Here is a 22732-nt window from a genome sequence, read left to right as displayed (position 1 = left end):
AAGGATGAAAGAGAAGGAAAAAAATTATTCAAAATCTTTATTTTATTATGTGTAGGAAAAGGAGGACAAGAGTTGAAAACCTTGATCACCCAAACTAATATTAAAAAAATAAAATGCTACTATATCATCTTACATTTTCTTAAATATCCAATTACTATAGACTAAACTTAAAATGTAAATATGATATGCAACACCAAAACATTTGTTAAATGCAAATGTGGTTGAAACATTGCTTTTTAGATGCATATCATGGTCCTTAAATAACCATCTAGAGCTATTGTGCATCTTCGTTATAGCTATAAAGCTAAAGCTATTGTGCAGCTAATTTATATTGGACATTTTGACCATTCACTTTCCCCGGCTCCTAGGCAAAAAGTATTAAAAGTGGGAATGAGGATTCAAGCTATGCAATTTCTCTAATAAAGTAACTTTTATGAGCAGAAACTAAAAAGCTATGGAGTTACATAACTACTTCATAAATTATTACATGAGTATTTTTAAACACTTATATTTACAATTAACTTTTATATTATAAGTGCAAATATACTCATTATACACTTTCAAGTTGGTTCAAGTGGTTGAAGTCTAGGAAAACATAAACAACTTATTAAGTATACTTATAAAGTTTTTTCTTTAATTATCTGGTTATTTACCTTTTTATTATTTGGCATTATACCAACATTGTTGGTATAATGCCACTGGATTACTTCAGCATTGTTGGCAACAATGCTGAAGTAATCCAGGTATGATCAAATTTGCTATATAGATAATCTGTAAGTCTGTAAAGAAGCACATCCTAGTTAAACCTGGCTTATTGAGAGTTGCTTATAAACGATTTAAGAAAGTGTATAAAGTATCATTATTTATTTTATCGTTATTAGCTTTATTAAAGTTTATTTAATTACAAAAAAATCTTAGGTGTTTATGACCTATCCCATTGTTCACTTGAGCGACATACACTTCTCCTGACTTCGGCTTGTTGAGCAGTGTTGACCTTGTATTAATGTCGCTTTTGGTAATAAGTTCAGCAATAACTTCTATTTTTAAATGAGACAGAATATTTGTAAGTATTGGTATCGCCATTACATAATACACTTACACTTGAAGATATAAGACAAAAATAATAATTTAAATGAGTTGAAACATTTGTAAGTACTAGTATCGCCATAATACGCTCACGCTTGACACTAAAAATACTATTTTTTATTAAAAATGCTGTTCCTTGCCGTCCGCACTATTTATGATCTGCTCAGCCAATCTGCTCTGCTCAGCCGATTGTACCTACCCCTTCAGAAGCGCCGTCTGACTTAAGTGAAATTGTTTACGACTATTGTATTTTGAACAAATGATTTCACGCATTGTTTTAGGAATTTCAATGGCGTTGCACTTCAATCTATAAAACTTCCATGGTTAAAGGACTCAAATTTATCGCGCGAAAGATAACAGCGCTAATATTGCTAATTGTCAAATGATTATGCAAAAGGCCCATTGATTTCTCTTTACCTACAGGAGCTTACATGATCTCCAGCAACTTATCGCTAAAAATTGACCTCAATATTGTATATAAGAATCAGCTAGTTGCTGCCCCATTAAGGCTCTTTTAGGTTTAACAAATGTTAATTAAAAAAAAGGAACAGCGAAACCGGCGGACACAGGCATAACAACGATAAAACCAACAGGCTGAACAACGACAAAAACGACAGACGTCAAAACGTCAACGTCAAAAGCGATAGATATAAATGAAACAATGACAGATGTACATAAAACAAGACTACGAAAGTAATAGTAACTAAAAACAAAGTTTGAAATAGCTATAAAAACTATATTCTAAAATTTAAAAAATTTTTTGAACGCTATTAATAAAAAGTCAAATAAAATTTTTCAAGTTATAAAAAAGAAAATAGCTGTTTCTGATCTAAATCTCTTGCGAACCATCTATATTTATGCATGTTTTTTATTAAAAACTTTAAGGATCATACAGAATGAAGATTTTGGAGCGGAAGTAAAATGTATTGTTATTCTACATCATAATGTTTAAAACTTTTTATTTTAATAAAGTTTTCTTCAAAATATTCCTGAGTAAAATTGGTTTAATATAAATTTTTATTTGCTAGTCATTTGTAAATGAGTTTTCATATCTAAAATATTTTTTCTGCAAAATACTTGGGTAAGTCGCATAAAGTTAATTTAAATGTATTTACTCTTTTTTGTCAAATTCTAATCTGGTTGAGATATTCATTTTTGTTTATATACGATACTAAAAATTTACATTGGCAGTCTAAATACATCATGATGAAAATTTCCTGGTAATGTATCGTTTAAACTATAGTTAAGTTTTTTCAAATTTCTTATTCGATTAAATCTTACATGTATTTAATTTAATGTAAATAATTTAATTTAATTTACATGTGTGTATTTAAGTGATAAGAAATTTGATTTTAATAGTTTTAAAAAATAAAAATAAGTTTCTTAAATGATACACATTCTGAAAACTAAAAGTATATTTTTGCAAGAAATATATTCGCAAACAAAAGCAAGATTTAGAATTTCTATATATAAATTCAATTTTTAAACTAACGCTTTCTTTTTTCTTCTTTAAACTTTTGGTACAATATCTTTTTCTTCATAAAATAAAAAAATTAACTTTTATAAAATTTCTATCAACTTGACTACAAGTGTGCTTTAAGAAAATAACACTATTTTATAAATCAAATGTAAATCAAAGTATTTAAATTAAATGTGTTTTATCTAAAAGGTATAAATATTATATTATAGAATTCTATAGAATAAATTTGTATTTAAATAGTACAAATATAAACTAATACAAAAAAAAGATATACTTACAGCTGCGTGCCAGTCAAGGTTATTTTCTCCGTAACAATAGGTAATTTCTTCAAATTTTTCTATTTTTCTTACTAAGAAGAAGCAAAGAAATTGGACATTCTTTATGGTTCTATTTTACAGTTGTTTCTATTTTACAGTCGGAAAGTATTTAAATTCATTAACTAGCCTACCAAAAGAACCATCATCTTTGGTTCCATCGATACTAAATATTATTAAAAAAACAACTAATGAACTCAAGTTAGATTAGTTTTATTTTAGATGATTATAAAAATCTCCATATGTTTGGGCCAATGTCTGTTTATATTAAAATTAAATAAATATTTCTTAATTAAGTCAATTAAGTCCTTGCCTATTTCTGTTGTTGTAAAAATTTTAAAGCTTAACTTTTTTGTAAAATTGCGTATTTTTAGAAATATTTTTAAAATAAATTTATATCGATAATAATTAGTAGTAGTTTAATTAGAAAAATATACATTATATTCCAAAGAATTATATTGTTATTTCATATATCAAATATATAGGTTTCTTCAAAAACTTACCTTTGTAATCATTTAAAAAAATTTTTTTCAAGATTTTCAGGGTCAGATTTACTCTGGTAATACTTCTCTGCTTTTTTCATTTTGAAAACAGCATGTTTTTTTCTGTGTTAACTTTAACAAACAAAATCACAACTTTTTAAAATATAAATAACATTTAATCTATACTGTTATTTATCTCAAATGACCTCTTTGTTTTAAAGAATAGCGTAATAATTGTATTTTGCTGTTTTTTAAAAGAGTAATCAAGTAACTTAAAGATATATAAGCATCTACTTTTTTTAATGAATTTCAAATTTTCAGACAAGTTTCAAATAAATCTCAAATAGAATTTAAAAATACCCAACAAATAAGTTAACTTTCTTTAAATAAAGAAAAATTGTTCTATACTATTAATACAAATGTAAAACTTTGGCTTGTTTTTTGATGTTAAAAAATGTAAAAAAATTTTGTTTTTCATTTGAGTCTTGTTATTGAAAAAATTTGTTTTGTTAATTATATTTAAATTTTTTTTTTATTCTATGCAAACTTCCCAGTAGGCATGGGACTAAAAAAAAGTCGTTTTTGAACGTTCAAAAGTCGTGCAAAACGTTGAACAGACGTTCAAAAGATGTTTAATCTTCTGAACGTCCCGTGCTCACTGGGTTATTGCTTCTAGTTAATAATAAAAGAAAAAAAAGTAGTCAAAGTTTTAATATTGTAAACGTTTAAAGTTCTATAGTTTATGCTAATGTCATTTTATTTTGAAACAAAACTCCCTTTTTTTTAATTTTGAATCAAGTTCGGCTATGAATACCAGTTAAAAAGAATGAAATCTTTTTTTAATTCCAGTTAAAAAAGAAAACTTCTCTTTATTCCAGTTTTATTCCAAGAATAAAGTCTTATTTTTAAATAAATATGAAATATTTTTTAACATTATTTTAGTGAATTCAAGTTTAAATATTTCCAAAAATATTGCTCATGAAAACAAAATGATGGTTAAAATACCTGTATTAATAATATTACTTTTTTTTCATATCTGCCAACGTTCGTTGAGTGGATTGTTTTTTGCTTCTCGTTTTGGTTTTATTACTTGTTTGCTTCTTCTATCTTTATTTAGTGCTTTTAAAATCTGAATAAAAAATAATTTTATTTTAACTTTAAATGCTCAATCTATTGAAATTTTGATACTATTTGATACTCGTCTTACCTTATCAATATCTTTTCTGACTTCCGGATTTGTGTCCCAGGCATTGCAAATCATTTTGAAAACCCAAGTTTCATCATTAAATGTGTAGAACTGGTTTAATTCATTTATATTAGGTCGCTTATCTTGACTCAAAGCTTCTATTAGGAGAGAATCATTTAGTATAGGTATTATACTTACTTAAGGCCATTATATATCCAGAAAGAACTTCGTAAGCTGACGTTGACCAGGAATAAATGTCTGACTTAAAGGATGGAGATTTAACTTCCTGTTTGCAGATTTCAGGTGCTGTATAAGCTAAAGTCATTTCTAATAAAAAAATTTTGTTTGTCAGGGTGGCATGAATAGTTTCTTGTATTAAGGATAGGTCATCAAAATCAATTATTTTGACGCTTAGTTTGTTTAAAGTTCCAGTGACCAAAAAATTAGATGGTTTAAAGTCTTTGTGTACAATTCCAAAATAATGTAAAGTTTTTAAACCTAAGGTAGCTTGTTTGATAATGTCTAATCTCTCGTTTAATGCATAATGATCGTTTTCATTAAAAAATTTTATCATTTGGGATACATTGTTTACACATTCATCTCCTACATTTACTCCGCAGAAGTCAAATATAAGTCGCAATAAGTATCCTCTAAACACTACGAGGTGAGGGCAAACTAATTTGCGTAGTTTATCTGCAGCCTGTAGTGTTTTTTTCTTAGATAAAGAATGTTTAAAGATTTTTACAGCCACCGTATCACCTTTTAGCTCATATTTAAAAATAGATGCAGATGTCCCTTCGTCTATTTTTGTATAAAAAAATCAGTGGAATATCTATCGAAAAATCTTTTACTTGGTTTTCTATTTCTGACAATGATTTTAAAGAGAATGTTGCCATTACCTATAATTGAAATAAAAATAACAAAATTTGCCATAATTTTTATCTCTTTAATTGTTTCCCTAATCTGATACTTACTTTCGTTATAACGACATATATTTGGCAACTTTTAAAATTATTTGATTCTAAAAAATATAGTTGAGTTAATTGACAAATGAACTTTATTAGATGTTTAAACTTTGAATAAAATAACAAGTTCGCTTCAATACTTTTATTTGAAAACCAACATTTTTTTATATTTATTTATACTTATTTTTATATTTTAAAATAAGTATAAAAAACGGTCAATCGATTATAAGTTTAAACAATCAAGATATTTACGTAAAATGTCTGGTCTGCAAGTTAATTAATAAAAACAAATGAATCTTATTCCATTTGCTCTCTAAAAAACCATATTTACCCCGAAATTTGCCTAAAATATTTATTGATAAAGTTGAAATCAAAAGAGATTTTGTTACTCAATTTTTAGGAGTGATTTTCGATGAGAATTTTACATGGAAACCACATATTGGCTATATTTGCTCAAAAATATCTAAAAGTAACGTAGTCTTATATAAATCCAGATCATATTTAAACAAAAAAAAAACCCTAAACCAACTTTACTACTCATTTTTTCATACTTACATAAATTATGCAAACTTAGTACCAAAAAAAGTATTTTACAATGCCTTTATCGTTATTTATTTTAACCAACAGTATTAACAATGCTCCTTTTTATACATTGACACCACGCTAGACATGGCAAAAAAAACCAACTAAATCAAGTATTTAGATATGCTGAAATAACAAAAAAAGAGGAACCAACAATAATACACCAGTTCAAGCGATGTTCTGCCATTTCTAAAATCGCGCAAGAAAAAGTCCTGGAACGAATTTAGAAAGGTAAATATTTATTTTCTCAGTTGCGAGTTAGTGATAAAATATATAAGAAGAAAATTAACTGTGCTGTTATAGGGTGTACCAATACAGTGGTGTACACTGGATTTTTAGATGTTTGAGTTTTAGCACTTACAGGCATTGTGCTAACTCCAAACTTTTGTATGTTTATGCTTATATCAAAAAAGAATGTTTTGCAAAGAATTGGGGTGGTTGGAGCTTGGGAACAAAAAACCCTAATTTTTGGGCCCACCAGACCCTTAACGTGGGAGCAACGAGTTTATAAAATATTTTCTTTACTATATTTATCTAAATTCATATTCATCAACAAATTTCAAGTTTCATGCAATAATCTCTTAGTGTTCAGTTTTTATGACACTACAATGTTTACAGCCCCCTCAAATTGAGGGGGGTTTAAACTTTATATGGCCATAATTTTTGAAAAATAAGAGATTATTGCATGAAATTTGAAATTTGTTGATGAATATAAATTTAGATAAATAAAGTAAAGAAAATATTTTATAAACTCGTTGCTCCCACGTTAGGGCCGGGTGGGCCCAAAAATTAGGGCTTTTTTGTTCCCAAGCTCCAATCACCCGAATTCTTTGCAAAACATTTTTTTTTGATATAAGCACAAACATACAAAAGTTTGGAGTTAGCGCAATGCCTGTAAGTGTCAAAACTCAAACATCTAAAAATCCATTGCACACCACTGGAATAGTTCCTATAAGCTAGAAAATTTGAAAGATAAAACGTGTTTTCAACACGAAGGGAACATACTAACCGAGTGTGGATATGAGGCACTATTTCGAATGTCTTGTTTCCCAAGTTTTAAAAGAAATAACTTAAAAAGAGAACAATGGATTAGTCAGCTTAACTTTTATAACTAAATAGAATTTAGACGGAAATAAAAAAGGAAGTGCATAGAAACTCGGAACTGCAGATAGAGTATGCTCCGATCATTTTGTTGATAAAATTTTAACTGTTATGAACCCTAATCCAACAATAACTATGGGTTTTGATCAACCTGAACAAAAAAAACTCAGAAGAACTTTAATAAAGCACCCAATTACTTCTTTACCATGTTCTAGTAAAATGAAACCTGTAGAACCTTTGTTGACTGAAAAAAGTATTGTCACAGAGTTTTCAAGTGTTAGTTTTAATGCAGATGTTTTATCACCTATATTATTAGACCATAGGTATTCATTGAGCTTACCACAACTTAACATATGTACTTCATGTGAATACAAATCTTCACTTATCACCTCTTATGTTAGTAAAGTATTAAATAGCCTAACTAATCAGTTAAAAAAGTTGAAAATAAAACAAACAGTGAAGCCTAAACAAAAATTTTCTTGGAGATAAGTTAATAATGATAAAAAAATGAACTTTTATACTAGTATATCTTCGATTGCTATTTTTAATGTTATTTTTGGTTTGTTAAAACCGTTTTTACCCTCCATTCGTTATTGGAGAGGCCCAAAACATTCACGTAGCAAAGTTAAATAACTAAAATCTATATCTAAATGTTAACTGTTATCAAACAGAAACAATTTTTTAATAACACTTATGAGGTTGCGCTTAGGTTTACTAAATGAAGATATTGCTGATCGTTTAAATGAAGATATTGCTGATCGTTTAAATGAAGATATTGCTGATCGTTTAAATGAAGATATTGCTGATCGTTTAAATGAAGATATTGCTGATCGTTTTGGCATTTTAAAATCTTTGTGTTCTAATATATTTACCGCTTTTATTAAAATTGTTGCTTATATTCTCGGAAATGCTATTATTGTTTGGCTCCCAAGTGAAGTCATAAAAAAAACTTACCTGACTCCTTTGTGAAAACAAAGCATCACAAGTGTAGAGTGATAATTGATTGTTTTGAAATATTTATTGAACGTTCAAAGTCCCTTTACAACTAAGCAGTGACTTGGTCTGATTATAAGCGCCACAACACTGTCAATGTATTAATTGGTATAGCACCAAATGGATACATAACGTTTCTATCTAAATTTTACGGTGGCAGAGCATCAGATAAATTTATTACAAGTGGCAGTGGTTTTTTTGACCTTTTATTGGAAAGAGCCGACGAGGTGATGGCAGACAGAGTTCAAATAAGAGAAGAACTATTATTTTGTTATTGCAGCTTATTAGTTCCAGCATGTGCAAGAGTAAAGAGTCAAATGACTGCTAATGAATGTGAGAAGACTACTGATGTTGCGAACTTAAGAATTCACATAGAAAGGGCCATAAACCGAATAATGCCTTTTCGAAAAATAAAAAATTTATTACCCATTTCTAAGCTTCATCATATGGATAATATTACTTTATCATGTGCAGCATTATGCAATTTAAAGCCTGCTTTAGTAAAAAATAATTCAAGCTTAAAAGTTTAAAATATAATTTTCAATTTAGTATTAGTCATGCGTGCTTAAGGTGGCTACCCACTATTAAAAGTCTGAAAAAAAATTTTTCTCTCTATTTTTTGGAAGTTTTAACCTTTATAAACAATAAAATATATAACAATGGAAGAAAAATTTATAAGTATGCCCTAATTTTGTTCCTTAAAAAGGGACAAACATCCAAAAGCTCCTTAGCAACGGCCTTAGTGACAGTTGAAACTTTTTTCCTCCAGAATTAATATGCACTTTTTCTCCATATTTTTACTGTACCTTTAACCAAGTTTTTATCTACACTGTTAAGTTATTCCCGAGCTAAATGACATTAGTCAAAAGTACAAAAATCAGACCATATTTGAATTTGTAGCTTTTTATTTTTGAATTTTTTTTTCCAATGCGTTTTTCTCCATTTAAAGATTTTCTACCTTCTAACAGATATCTTTGGTTTTGTTCAATATTTTTGTTTGAAATTTTTTACAGAGGTAAAACTTAGTTAGATGAATGTGCTGAGTCAAAAATATATATATTATGGTATCCCATTCAAATTAAAATTTGGGTCAATGGGGCCATTTTTTAGGGATTTATATTAAATTGTAAATTTCAGAGAATTAAATAGAAGTATCAGTTTTATTTTTGACTCAGCACACAGTTTATATAAGAAGCAAGGTTTTTGAAAAGTTTCACTTAATTTGGAAAACTCTGCAACTAGTTATCCTTGTTGGAAAATATGCTATTTTTGAGTTAATTATGCGCATAAATAATGACGTAATTATAAAATTATAAATTTTTTTCATTTTTTTGTCTTATTTGATTCCAATGCAATTGAAATGTTTAAATATGGGGGGATAAAAGGGTTCATTTAAAAATTTTATTTAAATAGTGGCTAGCCGCCTTAATACAAGGGGTGATGGAATTTTAGTCCAGATCTAATAAACAGGGGGATCTTAATTAAAGGGTGGATAGGAATTTATTGTTTTACACAACACACATGATTTTTTTATAGGTGGTCAATTATTAAAATTTGATTACACTGAAAGTTTTATTTTTTACCTGTGAATTATACTACTTTTAAGGCCTTATTCTTGTTAAGGTCGGTTTACACTGAATATTTTTCTTACTTTTGGCGTGTAGTTTTCTTATTGGTAACAAGTAAAAATTAATAAGCTTTGTGGGTGGGAAAATTTTCTGAAAATTATTAAAAGCCTCTCCCCATTGTATTACTCTTGAGTCTTTGATTGAGATTTTTGGTAAATTTTCCCACCCACACTAAGCTTATTAAGACCCATTTTATTAATTTTTATTTGTTATTAACAAAACCTTTGTATTATGGAAAATCAACCTTAATAATTAAAAAATATATACTAGTAAACGATAAATAATGAAACTATCAGTGTAAATTCTTACCCCCTTTTTAATAAAACCCTCCGATTTATTTGATCTGGACAAAAATTCCCACCAACATTTTAATTCCCCTCCCCTTGTATTAAGGACTCAAGAGTAAGCACGCGAGAGTACTAAGGTTGTAAATTTTTTTTTTAATTACTTGTAAGGGATGCCGGACACCACCGTTCACTTTTAATGAATACATATGTTAAACATGATTACTGCTTTTTACTTTTATAAATGGCTTGAATAACCTTTTTGATTTTCAGTATATTCTTTAAATATTTTACACCATTATTTGGATCTTATAATAAGACAACAAATTATTGTCTCTTTTTCTTGGAAAAAAAAACGAAAAACTCAATAAAAATGCCAATTTAAATATAGGAAGGATTTTTCGAACATCGCATTAGCAATAAATTTGTAAAAATTTTAATAAAAATCACAATATTTTTTATTCTTGACATGTTTCGTAGTCATACTACATTTTCAAAAGATTTAATTTACAATTAAAACTCTGGTAAATAAATTGAAACCTGAAGACAATACAGAGAAAAAAATTAACGGACAAATAAACTTGTTACAAACCAATTAAAAATTATATTACAAATTATGACAAAATAAACTTCCTAATATTAAAATATTAATAATACTAATAATATAGTAAGTTAGATAGATAAATTTATAATATAATGAGATGTTTGTTTATTTAAAGAAGGATTTTCCCATTTAATATGAAGTGCTTCTTTTATTTTTAATTTGTTAATGGTAGAGGCAGTATTTAAAATCTGAAAGCAATCATAATTAGTTAGTGTTTTACAATTAATGGATGAATTTAAATGTTTAAAAATATGCGATTGCTTGTCACTCGTAAGGTGCTCATTTATCCGTGTTGTCAAATGTCTGGAGGTATCTCCAATATAACTGGCGTTACAGCCAGCACAAGAAAATTTGTAGACAACGTTAGATTTAGGCATCTTAGGAAGTGGATCTTTTATGCAAAAATTGTTCTTTAATTTATCGGTTGTAAATATAAATTTAATTATTACATTTTTACAATACTTTTTAATAATTTTATCAACTTTAGTTTTAGTGAAGTTTGAGTAAAATCCAATAAATGAAAGCTTAAAATATCTTATATTAGTATTATCAACAGTATTTATAACAGGTGGATTAATTTTCTTTTCAACATATAATTTAATTTCAGTGTCGATAACTTTTTGCGGAAATTGATTATTTTTTAAAACCAAAGAAAGATTTTTTATAGGAAGGATTTTATAATTAAGAAAAAAAGATTTTACAATTTTGTTTCAATCAGTTAATAGAAAAATCTGCTAAGACAGTTGTTAAGTAATGATCGTTGTAGTACTTAAAAAAATCAACTTTTATACTCAACTAACTAGCGTCATCAAATGCAATTTTATCAATTATATACCCATGCGCTGTCAATACCATAAAATAACAATTGTACATCTTAGCAGTTCCCATTTGAACCTGACATTAAGTATAATATCTATGTTTTTTATTAATGAAAAACTTGTCATTTAAATTTTTTTTAATATAAGGAAGAGATATTAGTATCTTGAGGTGTTGTATGGTTAATTGAAAACGGACATTTTATTTCTAAACAAGCTGGTGGGCAACATGAGTATCTGATTACTCTGTCAGGGCTTTCACCTATATAGGCATTTCAACACCTAAAAATAATCCACAATCATTTACAGTTAAATTTTGATGAAGAGATTTCATAACTTCCAAAAACTGGTTTGCTTCAATTTCCATTGCTCTCCCATACTTTAATGCAGATATATCTGGGGTCACAAAAGTTAGCCTTAGTTAAATACTTAAGGTGTAATGACCACCTATCAACTTTAATCCCCATGTTAATTTTTTTAATTTTTCAGAACATCATGAGCTTTTGAAGCAGTTAAAAGTCGCTTTCGAAAATTAAACCAAAGCTCATTTGTGTTTTGTCCTACAGCCATACGCTTTATATTAGTACAATTATTTAAGTCATATTTATTTTCATGTTTTCAATAAAGGAAAAAATATTGTTTGACATAACAATAATATCATCCATGGTGAAAATTGTAGGTTTGATAACATTTGAAGACACAATTAATTCTTCCTTATAATTAGGGATGGCAAAAATCCCGGAAATTCTCAATCCCGGGATTTCGGGATTACAAATTTTTTCCCGGGAAATCCCGGGATTGAATGAAAAACTTACAATCATAGAAGATAAAGCCTGCGAAGAACTTTTAATTATCAAACACTATTATATGATTAATTTAACTGATGAAGTAAAGTAATTTAAACTATAAATAACACCTTTAAACGATAACACAAAATAACAATGTTTAAAAAAAATATAAGTATACATTAATATATAAGAGTTATAATTCGTTTTAAAAGCTCCACCTTAAAAACTCAAAGCGTCCATCATTTCATCGTTTAATCGTGTTCGATTTTTAGAGCATAAAAACCCAGCGGCTGAGAATGCTCGTTCAGACTCTACACTTGTTGGTCGTATAGATAGAATATAGTTATACACTTTTTTAAGGTGATCACCTCTTGTGCCACCACTTTCAAATAAAAACATTTCTTTTTGAATCTTAGAAGTTATACTTTCTACCCTTATAGGTATTGTTCGTATAGCTATCAATCCTTTTTCCATAACTTCGTTTAATTGTTCACTAATTGTTTTGACTTTCTTATCACCTTCGTCGCTTCTTAAAACCTGGTTTAGCTGAACATCACAACTGCTGTCTGCTGCTGATGCTATATCTGCGGGATGAAAACGCTTTATCATGCTTACTATAATCTTTTTATTTTGATTACTTGTATTTGGTACAAAAACATCTGTATTTTCGTTAATGTAACCTGGCCATTATGAAGATAATAAACTAAGCTACTTAATGGTGTTCTCCTCTCTTTAATTCGGTGACTCAAAGCAGCATACAGTTTATTCCCGATTTCAGATTTTTGTTGTTTTATTTTGGTCAACATAAACTCTAATGCAATGTCAGCTGTAATTAAAGTTGCGTCTCGTCGACAAAGTGCTTCCACAGCGGCTTTAACAGGAGTCAAAAGTGCTACTAAATCAGATACAATTTTATATTCATTTTCGTCCATCTTAATTGAATCGTCAATTTTGGAATCCAATTCTAAATCTAGAAATGCCTTTTTAACACAATATTTTAATTTGTCAAATCTTTCAAGCATAAGCAATAAGCTGCTCCATCGGGTTTTACAATCCATAATCAAATGGATGACCTTTCCAAACTCAATTTTTACGTACTTTTGTAAATAATTTTCATTTTTGGTTGGGGACCTTTTAAAGATTTTTACAATTTTCCTGACCTTTGTTATAACAGGTCCAAAAACTTGGTGTTTAATAGTAACCTCAGAGGTTTCATTAAACAAAAATGAATTATTTGAATCTTGAATACAATCTTCCTCTTCAGAAGCATAGTCATTAATACAATCATTATCTTTTTCTTCATCACTGTGGTTCTCTAAACTTGCAAAGGTAGTGTGCTCATCATCTAAAATTTCATCGATTTCCAAGTAATTGGGGTCATTTTTATAAAGAACTGATATTACTGCCAGCTGTAGAGCGTGGGCAAAGCATAGTTGTTGATCACTTTCTATAATTTTTCCAAGTTTCTTCATGACGCTTGCACCATCCGTGGTAATACCAATGATATCGCCCTCAAGTTTTATTTTAAAGTTGTTGAGTCTTTCGTTTAGAAGTGAAACGCACTTTTCTGCTGGCATAGATTCTAAAATGCGAATCAAACCTAAATTCCAATAACTTTTCAACTCGTGTACGTTCACATTCATGTATCTGCAGTTTCCAAAAGAAGTCCACTCATCAAGCGTTAAGGAAAACTTGAAGCCTCTTGATATTTGATCAATTATTTCCTTTATAACAAGTTTTTTAACCTGTTCATAGTAGTCTAACACCATTTTTCGAATAGTGTTTCGTGATTTTGGGACATTTTTAAAGCCTCGTGCAACTAACCCAGCTCGTATATCAGAAGAGTTGCAAATTGTATTAAATGATATACCATCTTTTGCCGCCATACGGGCAAATACTTCAGGTAGGCATTCATCTTTTTTCGATGTTGTTGGAAAATAACTTGTGATTTTCGGTTTTTTATTTTTCGGTTCTAATAATTCTTTTGAAGTTGAAGGTGTCGTGGATAAACTTGATTCCTGCGATGTTAATTTAATTTTATGTATGGAAAGTAAATGGGTATGAAGACCTTTCGTTGAACCACCAGCAATTTTTAATATTTTTTTGCATGTAATTACTTTGCATAAGGCTGTTTCATCTGCTCCTTTTAAAAAATGTTTCCATATGAGATTTGTGCTGTTGAATTCAGCGTAGTTAGTCATGATATTAGGCTAATTTCTATCTTATTGAAAAAAAAAAAGTTATATTTTAAGCTATTTATTGACTAATTATCTTTATTTATAATTCAAAATGAACTTATGTGAAAACAATTATACTTCGAATTAATAAATAAAGTTTATTTAATATACCTTCCGTATTTGATAACTTTTAATGTTAAAGAACTTGTGACAATCAGGCCAACGTTAAGAATTTAAAAAATAAAAGGAAAACATTGCATGGAGAATAAGCAGCTCAACAAATTTTATAGCGAAAATTTAGACATTTTAAATAAATAAATTAAGTTTAATCAATTTTTGTTTTTATTTATTGTTTATTACAATCCCGAAATCCCGGGAAATTTTAGAGACTAATCCCGGGATTTCGGGATCATGAATTTGTCTGTAATCCCGGGATTTCGGGATCCCGGGATTGCCATCCCTACATATAATAAATGTCAGGTTTAGGTACAACAGAAATTGTGATACTATAAGGAGCAACGGTTTCAATTGCTTTTGCTATGTCTGTTAAGTTTAGAATCTTTAAGTCACAGTTACAAATGGGTTGTAATTACGCTTTTCATTTGATACTAGTGAATTTTTTTTCTTCCACGATGACCAAATTCATCACAATCAAATTTTAAGTCACATATTTTTGATGGTGCTACAATGTTGCGGTTGAGAAGCCACTCTGATTTTGAACTTGTACAAGCTATATTTCTCAAACCATTTCTAACAGCAGCCTCAATTCGAAAGAGGGTTGCTGCAACATGATTACATGTCTGCAATAAACCAGCTAGACAAGTACAATGTGCAGAAACTATTTTAACATTTTTTTTATTAAAAATAATCCATAACTTGTGAAAGAGATCATTAATTTTTTCAGATTTCCTACAGTTCCCTTTTAAATAGCAGTATTCACTTTCTATTCCGACTTGATGGTAAAATAAAGGTTCAAGCCAGCCACATTTAAAGTAACTTTAGGCTTTACGCGTTTTTAGTCACTTAAGTCTTTACTGGCAATTTCAGCAGAGTTAAATAATAAATAATTGCGTATATCATGATATAATAATATTGGCCAACAAGTAAGACCTTGGTCTTCTGATAACCAGCCATTACTGAGTTTGAAAGGATCAGGTAATTCAACACCGTTAATAAAAAAAAAAAATTTGTACTCAGTATATATATCATGTTCCATTTCTTCAGCTGTTTTAATATGCATAACATTATTTTTCATTGCACAATAGACTCGAGCTGCAAGAATTTCTTTCTTTCCAGATATCTTCAAGCCACAAAGACGTAAATAAGACTTCAATTTTTCAACTTTCATACTACATGCTATGCCATAATTTATTTTGGTTCATATTTTTATATTTGTTTCAAAGATTATTGGCTTTGCTTATGTTGTTTGTTTATACTTCGTTTACTCGAGAATTAAAAGCTATGACTTGATTTATTTCCCTTATAAGCTCGACCTAGTTTTTTTTTAAATTCTCCGTAACTCGGCTTGAATTGGTGTATTGAAATTCGGCAAGTTTTTTTGGGTACACAACTACACAGCTCTTGGATTATATAAAGAAACATTAAATCTGCTTGAAAAGAATAATATAATATTAAATAAATGAAGGTGACAAGATAATAAAAAATTATTGAAGCAGTTCTACACACAGAGGTCGTTTGCATAACCTATCTATATTAGGAATCGAAGCAAAAACAGCCAACACTAAGGAAATCAAAGGCGTGATTACAGATTTTGCTAATTTAAAATCAAGGAGCAATGATTTGCAATTTTAGATGAACTGTAATTTATTTATTTAGTTTCATTTGTGTAACAGTTTTTTCAATAAATAAATTTAGATAAAAATTATTATTTTCTAAATAGTATTTTGCGAGGGGGTCCAAAATTTGAAGTTCCGCCACTGGTCAGAAGCATGCTATCCACTTGATTAATTTTGCGGTTTGTTTTACTCATTCTAATCATTATTTATGGAGATAAACTTTTTAATATTTACGACCTCAATGTTTTTAACGTGTTTGCTTTACTAACACGTGGAAAAACAATTTAACTTTACCTATCTTTAAATTTTTTTTTCTCTAAACCCAATTTATAAACATATACTTAGAAATAAAAACTTTGTATATGAACCAATTTGCAGAACAAAGTTTAACTAGTTTTGCACTACATTTCGAGCACCATATTTTTTATAACTAATTTTGATATATCCAATACTTTTCTGGGGCCGTATTCTCATCTCTCCATTAAGCTTAACGGAGTGTTACACAGTGTGCCCAGAATGTGGTTTTTTGGAAAAAATTCATAAATCCGTTATTTGTTAATGAAATCTTGTGAAAACTTTAGTATATTACTTTTTTGGGCTGAAGAATCTGATTCTGAGGTTAGTTTTTACGTGTGGGCACTCTGACCCAGTAAATGGGGCAACAGTGGGGGAGGGGGAGGGGCGCCAAGAGTCATGCTCTTACTTTTTTTAAAATTTTCAAATAAACTATAAAATATAAATTAAAAAATAAAATTTTTTTTAAAAAAATTTGTCTTCCACCGCCCCCCGCCCTATATAACAAATAGCCTCTCGATCCCCGTGACCAGTAAGCTCATAGCTAGCTAGGTTGCTTGGAAAAGGATATCATATCCAATTCATAATGAAATATGTTTGACTATTAATAATTTCAAGAAACTCATAATGAAATGAATTTGAGTTTATAATAATTTAATATTAAACACAAATATACACAGATATTAATCTTATTGATTTTATATGGTCACAGAAAACATTCTTGAATTATCATTTTTTCTTCAGTAAATATGTTGTTCACGTCTACTTTACACCCTCTTGTGGTATGTCCGAATTTTCCACATAATCCACATTGCAAAAGTCTTTTTTTACTGGCAATAATTGGATGTGTTCTTATCATCAGTCTGCAGTAAATGTCATGTGTATTAATTTGCAAAGACATCTGTCTGGCTTTACAACTTGTTCCTGATTTGTAAGCCTTAATGTATTTGTTCCAACTTTCGCTTGACTGCTCGGAGTACTTAGCAATGGGTGATCCACCTGTAAACATAAACAGTTCCCAGGCATGTGCACACATTTGATGTACGCTGGGGCTGAGCATAGCCCATGGAAATGTCTGTTTATGGAATATCATCAATCCATAACCAACTTCTTTAACTTTATCAGGATCAACTTTTTTGCTAACATCAACATGCTGATTAATGCTAAGTAGTATATTGAACTTAGATAACAAAGTTGAGAAGCTATCTTGGTCTTCTGTTTTAAGAATTATGGAACTGATTGACTTTCTTTCTTTTGGATTAAAAAAACGATCTGCTAATGGTCCATTGTTAGTGTTACCACCACTAGAAGTATCAAGAAGCATTCCTGTTTTTTCACGTACCTTTTGAATAACTTTTTTTTTTGCTGTTTTCAGAGCAGTTTTTACCTTTATGTCCTGCTCAGACCATGTATGGGTTTGTTTACCCACAATGTGATACAAAATTTTCAGACAGTGGTCGAGTGCACGAAGCTTTTGATGCAGAATGGCAAAAAATTTTACATCTGATTCAACTATAGGTTCATGGCATTGTCCATGTCTTTCTGTATCTTTGTACAAGATTTTGCCATTTTCTAGTCTTCCCCAGGTACTGAGCACATCATTGTAATTTTTATCTATGGTGAACCCATGTAGTATACATACCAGGTCATTGGCATCACTTCTGGAACATTTGCAGTAGTGACAAAAAGCTCCAGAATCACCCACCAATAAGTCTACCATTTTGCCATCAACCATACTAATCTCTGTTTTTACAAATATTTGTAACCCATTTTTTGAAAGAATAGGCTGAGTTTCATTTTTAGGCAGTTGACTCAGAGTTGCTTTAAAATACTCCTTAACACTCTCCCTAGTTTCTTTTGCTTTCACTAGAATAACAGGCCTGGCAAAAGTAATAGAGTTAGGGGTTGGATTAGTCCAGATTACTTGGTTTTTTGAATCTTTAATTTCAAGAGGACACCAAAAGGAACAAATATAATTTGTTCCCTTTAAGTCTGCATCTTGAGGATCGGAAAACTGATGACGATAATTGTGATTTCCAGACCCATCAAGTCCAAATTTACCCTCTACATGTATAGAATGATTTTCAGCACAAAACTCGGATATATCTAGTAGAGACTCAACAGTGTCTTTGATAACATTGTTCACAGGGGATGAAGTTTGCTTGTCGTCACTGCTTAATTCTTTTGGTAGCAAAGTACGTTTAAAGGTATCTACATCATTCCTTGTTGGCAACATTAGTTTTGGGAGAAGCTCAAGTCTCAGTTCCTAGGGAAATATACAAAATTTAAACGTACAATTATAAAAACAATTAACTACAACAGTATTTGATTGCATACTTTACCTGATATTTATTTATGGATAGATCCAAGTTGTAAATTAAAGCAATTGTTTCCTGTATTGATATTGTTGAAAGTTTTACTCCTTCCATCTTCCCCCATCTTTTTTCACATCTTTGTACAACTTCTTTTAAGTATTCTGATTTATCTACACCTTGTTCACTCGCATGTTTTTCCACAATGTCCACAAAATCATCCAGAATTTTGTTGTATGTACGTTTTTCAGGTTGATCACTGGATTAAATGATAACGTTTTATGAAAAGTAAAAAAATAGCTACTGGGTGTCCTAAATAACATGATGCTTAAGAAATTCAAATAAATGTCAACAGTTAAACTTTTACCTTAGTCTTTTTGATTTCCGTCCTCTTTTAGCTTGTGGAGCTCCATCTTCTTCTACATCACCCCTGGATGATGATGAGGCTGCAACAGGTAGATTTCCAGGCAGTTTTATCCCAACTTCGTTTCTCCAAATTTCCAATTCGGCCACAAGTTTATTTTGTTTCAACTTTGAATATTTTTTTACATGTCTTTCAAATTGCTTTAGAATTTTCTTGATGTTATCTTTTTCATCTTCTAAAGTTAGATTTTGTCTCACTTTGATTGTTTTTAAAATTAGCTTTGATTTTTCCAATGAACTTAATTTGATGTTCAAGGTTAGTAAAATTTCTTCTAATTCTCCTTTTTTTATCAATAACATTTTATCACATGTAATCAACAGGTATTCCTGAATCGTCCGTGAAAGTTTATTTTCATAAATTACGCAACCTCAAATATCAAACTTGTACGAACAAATAAAATTCAAACTTAAATTACTCAATTTCCGGGGATAACCGGACTGTGTAATTTTTACACATAAAAATAGAAAGTCTACATTGAATGAAACATTTGAGTTTGCTTGCGGCCTCCTGCGGCCTTTTTTTTCCTGTGACTTTGTTTTTAAAAAAAATTAATATGTTTTCATATATTTTAGAATTTTTTTAGGTATAAACAAAACTGCACAAAACAAATTTTTAAACTTCAATTTCAATTTTTATTGAAGTAATTCACAAATTAAATATTATTTACAGACCAGGATAGAATTTTTTTTTAAATTTATGGAGTCAATTTTGATATATAGCGTTTCAAAGTTATTGTTAAAAAACAGTATTGGTACAGTTTTAATACAAATATTTTGAGTCAACTTTTTCTTCAACTTCAAACAGCTATAAAAACAAAATGGTTTGATGAATTTATAACTTTTTTTTTGCCATGACCTACATATGTCTTACACAACATAAATTTACAATATAAAGTGAAAAAATAAAAGGTCAGAAAAATGAATTTTTTCATGTCCTGGGCACACTGTGCGTTAGTCAAAAATTTCTTTTAAATTACATTAATAAAAAATTTATTTAAAATTATAATTTTTTAAACATAAATGTTTTATTTTGGTATAAGTATTATTTTAACGAATTTATATAAATTATCGTCATTTCTTTACTTAGAAATATTGTAATGAAATTTCAGGCAAAAGCTCCAGCTTAACGGAGAGATGAGAATACGGCAGCTGATCTTTAAAAACAAACTTAAAAATTGTATTCTATCTATTGATGACGTATTTAAATACTTTTTATAATAACCACGTGTGCGTCTTTTCTACTTTTACTTATGAGGTGGAAAACATTTAAAATTCTAGCGGAAAAAAAACATGCTTTTTTGGATATTTATAGTTTAATCACTTTTTTGATATATTATTGCGTCTTAATTAAAGACGATTTTTAATTTTATTTAAAACAATTCGATTGAGCAAAATCCTAAAGAAGTTCAAAAAGTTACTCCTATATTCTGTATAAACAAAAAAAAAGCATAAAGAAATATCTATTTCTTCAAGTTTTTTTAAAACTTGAAGAAATTGAAATTTAACACCCAATAAGAAGTAGAGTTGTATTAAATCTAGTTGTATTAAACAAAAATAAGTTTTTATCTATTTCATTTCATTTAAAACTCAAGTTACAGATTGTCAAAGATAAGGTTTTTACAATATAAGCTTTTTAATTTGACAAGGAATCGTCTATAAATTACGTCATGTACTATGGGAGTGGGGAAAGGTTTTCAAAAAAATTAAAAGTTTTTTTTCCCAGAGGTTTAAGTTAAATAAAAAATCAAAATAGCGTTTAATTTAATATAAATTGCCTCGTAAAAGTTCTCTTTTTTTTTTAAACAAATTTAGTGTTGTGTAACTTATGGACGATTCTTTTAATATTTCAACATTTACCACAAGTTCATCATTTACCGTTTCTTTACGTCATGTTTATGTCATTCTGTAAAATAGATTTTTTCTAAACAGTGCGCAATCTAGCTTTCTCGTAGAGCCTTTTGATAAATTTACGACAAGGAGCAAGTAGCAGTAGTAAACGTATTTAATTTAACCTTTTGAATCGTTCGCATTCTGTTTGTTTTAGTTTTGTTTTTAGCAAAGGTTCGTATCAGTTGTTATATTTTTGAATTATAAAGTTAATCAGTTACTTGCTTAACTATTTTAATATTTATTTTTGATCGCTAAGTTGTCGAGAAGTAAATTGCAATACTTATTTGCAGTTATTACTTTTTGCAGTGTGTTTTTTTATATATTTGTAAGAACTATATATTAGGATCATAACTTAATAGGATTATATATTAAGATTATAAAAGGATTAACAACTTAAAACCAAGTGATTATATATAGTTACATTGTAATAATTAAATTGTTATAGTATACATTCGTTTGCTTTTCTTTTAAATTTATAATATCAATTAAAACAATTAAGATGTAACAGGTCAATTAGATTTTAGTGGGCAATGCCTTTATACCTTTTTAAAATAGGTTATAACTTTTTTTTAAACCATAGCTTTTCGGATTGAATATATATTTATACATAAATAATGACTAGAGACATTTCAATCATAATTTTTTAGTAAGAAACAAATAATATAAATACCAATTCAGGCATCATTATTATTCAGTTAATCTATTTTAACTTTTAGTAATTTAGTAATAGTTTAACATTCAAGTATTTTTATTTTTATTTTTTTGTTATTCTTGGTTATTTAAATTAACTTGTTTTTGTTATTATTAAGGTAGTTTTTAGATGATCAATTTAAGCATAATGTCTCTCTTATTAGAGAATTCAAATGTTAACAATAAAAATTAGATTTTCAGAAAATCATAAAAAATGCTCTAACAAAGTGACTTATACATTTTGTCTATTCTATTAGGATTTAAAACCTTAAATGTAATTTAAATTTTATTTGTTTGACTTTTTTGAAATCCTTTTCATACAGTGTGTTTGATCATTTTAAAGTCATTGAATTTAAATATCTGCAAAAAAATCAAGGAAGAGTAAGGGAAATTAAACTAAATTTAAAAAAGAAATTAGGGAATATTGCACTTCATTGAACTTACATAACTTAAGTAAGTTGGAAGTTATACACATAATGTTAAGTTATATTCAGCAAATTGTTTTATGAATTCCTCTTGAAATAGAGAAGTTCATAAAACAATTTGCTAAATATAACTTTACATTATGTGTATAACTTCCAAATTACTTAAGTTATGTAAGTTCAATGAAGTGCAATATTCCCGATTGTAATTGAAAAGCATTTTTCTAAAGGAATTTAAGTGTAATTTTTCTGAGTTTGAGTTTTGGTAACTTCAAATTAAATCAGGTGATCAGGCAAGTACACCTTATAATATTGGCAAACATTCTGTTGATACCCAAAATATAATTGTATTAATGTTTATATACATGAAGTGGAACTGCAGTTCTGTGGAGAATTTTAAAACATAGGAATATTTATTGT

The 22732-nt window shown here is 28.7% G+C and overlaps 3 protein-coding genes across 3 annotated transcripts; 1 reads left to right on the top strand and 2 right to left on the bottom strand.

Annotated features, from left to right (window-relative positions):
- Positions 1 to 4392: 4392 nt before the first annotated feature.
- On the bottom strand, positions 4393 to 6462 carry LOC136086114 (uncharacterized). Its single transcript, XM_065808384.1, has 5 exons — positions 6457 to 6462; positions 5400 to 5447; positions 4747 to 5248; positions 4570 to 4703; positions 4393 to 4491 (listed from the first exon to the last, which is right to left on the bottom strand). The coding sequence occupies exons 1-5, from the start codon at positions 6460 to 6462 to the stop codon at positions 4393 to 4395; spliced, it is 789 nt and encodes a 262-aa protein (XP_065664456.1).
- An 869-nt stretch (positions 6463 to 7331) lies between these two features.
- Positions 7332 to 8719, top strand: LOC136086113 (uncharacterized). Its single transcript, XM_065808383.1, has 3 exons — positions 7332 to 7519; positions 7868 to 8127; positions 8250 to 8719. Exons 1-3 carry the CDS (start codon positions 7332 to 7334, stop codon positions 8717 to 8719), a joined length of 918 nt encoding a protein of 305 aa, XP_065664455.1.
- Positions 8720 to 17555: 8836 nt separating this feature from the next.
- Positions 17556 to 19004, bottom strand: LOC136086112 (uncharacterized). The gene is made up of 3 exons (XM_065808382.1): positions 18918 to 19004; positions 17684 to 18841; positions 17556 to 17627 (listed from the first exon to the last, which is right to left on the bottom strand). Exons 1-3 carry the CDS (start codon positions 19002 to 19004, stop codon positions 17556 to 17558), a joined length of 1317 nt encoding a protein of 438 aa, XP_065664454.1.
- Between the last annotated feature and the right edge of the window lie 3728 nt (positions 19005 to 22732).

Source organism: Hydra vulgaris, chromosome 10 (genome assembly GCF_038396675.1).
Source record: "Hydra vulgaris chromosome 10, alternate assembly HydraT2T_AEP".
Classification (NCBI taxonomy): domain Eukaryota; kingdom Metazoa; phylum Cnidaria; class Hydrozoa; order Anthoathecata; family Hydridae; genus Hydra; species Hydra vulgaris.
Note: the sequence above shows the minus strand (reverse complement) of the source record. Positions and strands in the feature narration are given on the sequence as shown.